Raw genomic sequence first — 5,194 nt, 5'->3', positions numbered from 1 at the left:
TCTTGAATTTTTCCCCTAACCAGTATATAGTGGCCTTCTTTATTTCACTTGATCATTGTTGGTTTGAAGTTGAGACTGTCTGAGAATAGGATTGCAACCCCTGCTTTGTTCTGAGGTGCTGGGGCACGTAGTATTGTGTTCCATCCTTTGACTTTCAGCCTCTGAATGTCTTTATGAGTTAAATGTGTTTCTTGTATACAGCATATTGTTAGATTTTGTTTCCTAATCCACTGTGCCAGTCTCTTTCTCTTAATTGGTGAATTGAGTCCATTTACATTGGTGGTTAGAATTGAGATGTATTGACTTACGATTGATAGGTTATTTACCTGTTGTCGTTTACTCCTTTTCCTCCTGTGTTTAATTGCTTGGCCTATTTAGTTGTTTGCTTCTGATCTCATTCGTGGAGTTCTGATCATTTTGGTCCCTCTCTAGAACATCTTTCAGTAGCCTGTGTAGGGTTAGCTTCGTCATCATGAAATTCTTTAGGTGTTCTTTTTCATGAAAGTATTTCACTTCTCCATCCAACTTGAAAGTGAGTTTTGCAGGCTATAGTAGTCTGGGCTGGAATTTGTTTTCATAGAGGACTTCAAGTACTCCGCTCCATGCTCCTCTTGCCTTCATGATTTGTGAAGAGAAGTCGGCTGTAATTCTGATGGGTTTTCCTTTGAATGTGATCTTTTTTTCTCTAGCGGCTTTGAGTATATTATTCTTGTGCTGAATTATATGCCTCGGTGTGTTTTTCTTTGGGTTAAGGTTACTTGGCGTTCTATATGCTTTGGTTACCTGAATATCAGATTGTCTCCTCATATTTGGGAAGTTTTGTGCTGTTACTTCTGCCCATATTTTTTTAATGTCATTTGTATTGACTCCTTCTTTCTCATTGATGCCTGTTAGTCTCACATTGTTCATCTTTGCATCATCTTTCAGGTGATGGATCATTTTTTCCTGCATCTAGTTGTTTTTATGAGATCCTTTCTTACCTTTTCACTATCCGCACCAGCATCTTCAAGATCTGAAACTCTGTCTTCACTTTCACTTAAACGGTTTTGCAAGCTTGTGATTGAGATTTTAAATTCCCCTATATCTCTTTGAATCTGCTTCATGCGATCTATTTCTTTCCTGTATTGTTCATTCAAGGAATCTGTCATTTTTCTATTCTCATCTATTTTTTTTTAATCAATGTCTTCTTTAGAAACAGTCATAAATTCTTTTACTGCAGTGTTTTTTTCAGATTGGGTTTCCTCCCTATGTTTCTGTAGTTGATTTTTTACTTAAGATGCTATGAATTCTGAAAATTCTTTTTTTATTTCAGAAAGGAATTGTGCTGTGAGTTCCTCTATAACTTTCTGCTGTTGCTTATTTACTATCAACAGTATTAATTCGTACGTTTGAGCTGAGCTAGTAGAAAAGAATTCTTCTCTGAGTTCCTCTATGACTTCCTGCTGTTGCTTATTTACTATCGATGCTATTAATTCATACATGTGAGCTGAGCTAGTGTCTTCTGCACTTATTCTGGGTGGGCATTGGGTTTCCTCTATGTTTCTGCATTTGATTCTTTACTGCAGATGTTATTAATTCAGGGATTTCTTTTTTAATTTCCAATCTGAGTTCCTCTGTACCTTTCTGCAGCTGTTTTTTTATTTCAGAAACCGTTGATTCATTGTTTTCAGCTGTGTGATTCCCAGTTTGTTCTGTGTTAGTGGCCTTTGCAATTGTTATGGGTGGGCTTGGGTTCTGAGATTGTGTTTTGCTCCTTCTCGTTGTCATTTTGTGTAGCACTGTCTTCTGACCTTTGTTGTAGATCTTTGTTGCAATTATAGCCTTAGCACCTACTGAAGTTCAGGTGTAGATCTACAAAGTTTGGATTATTCCAGCAGTGCCTGGCTTGGGTCTGGCTGCTGTGTTCAGTTCCTTCCTGTTGTTGCCCTTGGGCGTGAACCTGTTGTGCCCCTCTGGCAAGATGTTCTGCTCCTAGACTAGCTGGGTAGTTCTGTCCCCTATACTCTGCAGGGATTGCAGCTGAAGAGTTTCACCCCAGGCCTGTATGCCAGGCCTGAGCTGAGTCTGGAGGGGATAAGGTGGAGTAGGGGGGAGAGGCAGCTCTCCCACACACTCACCAGTCCTGGATTAGAACTGGATCTCAGGGTTCCCAGGTCGCGACAGAAATTCTTACTCTGTGGGCGGGGTGTGGGGGATACTACGGAGTGATGGGGGGATCCCAAGAGCGTGAGAGTGTCACCTATGCTTCGCCTGAGCTGGTACCAGTAGGTCATGGCAGCACAGTGTAGCAGGAAGGTCTCCCACATACTCACCGGGCCTGTGCTAAGACTGGATCTGGGTGTTCCCAGAATGTGGCAGAAATTCCTGCTGGGCAGGCAGGGTAGTGGCGGTGCTGGGACATGTTCGGGGGTGTCCCAAGGGTGTGGAAGAGGGTCTGTCCCTTGCTGCACCTGGCCTCGGACGAGTAGGTCCCGCTGGTGCAGGATAGCTGGAAGCTCTCCCACACACTCATTGGGCCTGGGCTAGGATTGGGTCTGGGGGTTCTAGAACACGGCAGAAGTTCCTACTTGGCCGGGGTAGGGGAGGTGCTGTGGAGTGGTAGGGGGCGTCCCAAGGAGGTGGAAGAGGGTGTCACCCACGCTGTGCCTGGGCTGGGTCGAGTTGGTTCTGCTGGTGCAGGGTAGCCAAAATCTCTCCCACACACTCACCGGGCCTGGGCTAGCATTTGTAGTTAAAAAACAAAAGAATGTGATTTGCAAGAGATTGTCCTCGATCGGACAGAACAGTAATAATTTCCTTAAATTTCAACCAACAAATGCACATTTTAAAAAGCTTTTGTATGGTGAATTTGATGTTCAAGTTCTGTTGCCTAGTGGTGGAGTTCCTGGCTGAAGGGGTCAGTGAACAGCACCTCTGCAGCAGGTGCAGGTGTTGGGGGGCAGTGCTTCTATAATAGGTGTTGCTTTTCGGCAGTAGGGGTATGAGACTTCTTTAGTAGATGCATCTGGCTGACAGTGGGGCTGGCAGGTGGGAGGCAGCACCTCTGCATCAGGTGTAGTGTGAGCTGGGTTCACGTTCCTTTCACCACACATCTTTTCACATTAAGAAACAACACAGACTTGAGTATTTGGTAGGAAAATAAACAAAGTGAGCCTGTCTTGTTGCCAGTAGTAAAATAAGAGATTTCAAATAAAAAAGTAGAGTTTGAAAGCCTTTTCTAATGAGATAATGGTGATGTTATTGTGTATATATATTTTTTAGATGCTGGAGGTCAGCATAGTTCATTGTCCTACTGTTTCCAAATGGCCAGTGCACAACATTACAAAGTCATTTGTGAGTTAGATAGCCACTTAAGGTTCTTAAGGATCAGTCCCCCTCCATTGATATGGCCTCAGGTACTACGTTTGCAAATAATCTGACAGAGCTGTTGGTTGTTAAATTTTAATGTAATATCAAAGGAAATGTCCTGGCTAGTTGTAACTTCATTTAGATACCCCCCCCCTTTTTGTTAGTGATAAATATTTGTATGGTGGGAGATTTTCCTGATAGGCCTTAACTGAAATCCCATATTGCAACAGACTATTAAAGAAACAGATAGGAGGATCTGGATATCTCTTAAACCTAATACTAAATAAGTTTGTAAAAATGTCTGTAATGTTACTTTTTTTTTTTTTTTTAATGTATTTGGTACAGGGTCTCACTATGCAGCTCAAATTTGTAGTGACTCTGTTTTCAGCCTCTCCAGCACTGGTGTTACTGGTGTGTGTACCACCATGCCCGGACTCTGTCCCCTACTCAGCATGCCTGGAGGTGGGGTCAGTGTCGCCTGTGGTGCCAGGGATTGAACTGTGGTCCCTGCGCTTGTCTAAGCAGGCACTTAGTCCACTGAGCTATCCTGCCGGCTATAATGTTACTGTTCTTACTAAACTTGAGGAACTGTAGTTACTTTTCATTATAAATGTTTGTTAAAATATAGAGAGTTTACTACTTTTTGATGAATGAATAAAAACATTAAAAACTATTCTCATCTTAATTTCTGTTGTAGCAAATACCAGTAGATACCATTGCATAAACAAAAGCAGATTGGGTTCTTCAATCATTTTAAAGAGTGAAAAAGGGGCCTAAGACCAGGCAGATTTGAGAACCTTTGGCTTTGAGTTATTGGCACTAGAAGCCACACTGGAAGTTGCAAACCAAGGTCATATATATATGTTTGCAAAACTGATTTTTTTTTTTTGGGTAGGAGAATTTTAGAGTACAGATGAAAGTTATTAAAATGTGTCATTCCGCAGTCTCTTCCTCTCTCTTTCCTGCCATTGCATCCAGGAGAGCTAAAGTTTGAGGATACAGTGTAGTCCCTGTAGGAGTCCCTGTGCCAATGTTTCTGCCCTGATAGAAGCACAACTAAACCTTCCCCACAGAGCGTGAACGTGGCACTGGAGTAGAAATAAAGGTTCAGAAAAGTGGCAGATGTTCACATTCAAGCAAATATGGTCAGAAGGAAAATAATCCTGGTGGCAGTGGTTTTAATCATACAGTTTTATGGCCATTAGGAGGTCTATAAGTGGATAAATACAGCTAAACCTGAAGTCAAATTGGTGCCCTTGAGGTGAGTATTAAAGAAGCTCCTGGATAAAGAGCTTTGACAGTGGAGGAAGTGTGTGTGTGTAAGGAACCTTTTCCTTCTTTTTTATTGCCAGCTAAATATTTTATTTTTTAAATTTATTTATTTTTTATTAATTTTATTGAGAAAGAAGTAGCAATGAGACAGTTTTGAAACAGGTTAGTAGGACAGTTATAATAACTAATACATTGTGTATTGTTGTCTTTGTAGTACTTATTCATACCCTTCTCTGACGAAACTAAACAAAAAAGGAGGATATAAATGAAGGACCATTTTGTAGTGAAAAAAATACCTATCTGTATATACAAAATAGCATGGATACACAGCTACTTTCTCTTAGTTCAGTGAGAAGAAAGTTTTGAACCTTTTCCTTTTCAATTCTTCTGCAGATCCTCTGTCAATGGGTCCTCAGAAAGCCCTGGAAACCATTGGTGCAAATTTACAGAAGCAATACGAGAACTGGCAGCCAAGGGTAAGCTTGGTTTATTTTGTTTTTCTTCTTCTTCTTCTTCTTCTTCTTCTTCTTCTTCTTCTTCTTCTTCTTCTTCTTCTTCTTCTTCTTCTTCTTCT

At 41.2% G+C, this 5,194-nt stretch overlaps 1 protein-coding gene across 2 annotated transcripts in view; it reads left to right on the top strand.

Moving 5' to 3' along the window:
- Rptor (regulatory associated protein of MTOR complex 1) overlaps positions 1–5,194 on the top strand; it is a 427,093-nt gene that overhangs the window by 105,252 nt on the left and 316,647 nt on the right. For both annotated transcript variants that reach the window (XM_023699242.1, XM_004639505.2), the window contains exon 3: positions 5,014–5,096. In XM_023699242.1, coding sequence (XP_023555010.1) covers positions 5,014–5,096 — 83 coding nt within the window. The remainder of the gene's footprint in view (positions 1–5,013; positions 5,097–5,194) is intronic.

This window comes from Octodon degus, unplaced genomic scaffold (genome assembly GCF_000260255.1).
Source record: "Octodon degus isolate 3935 unplaced genomic scaffold, OctDeg1.0 scaffold00112, whole genome shotgun sequence".
Lineage (NCBI taxonomy): Eukaryota > Metazoa > Chordata > Mammalia > Rodentia > Octodontidae > Octodon > Octodon degus.
Note: the sequence above shows the minus strand (reverse complement) of the source record. Positions and strands in the feature narration are given on the sequence as shown.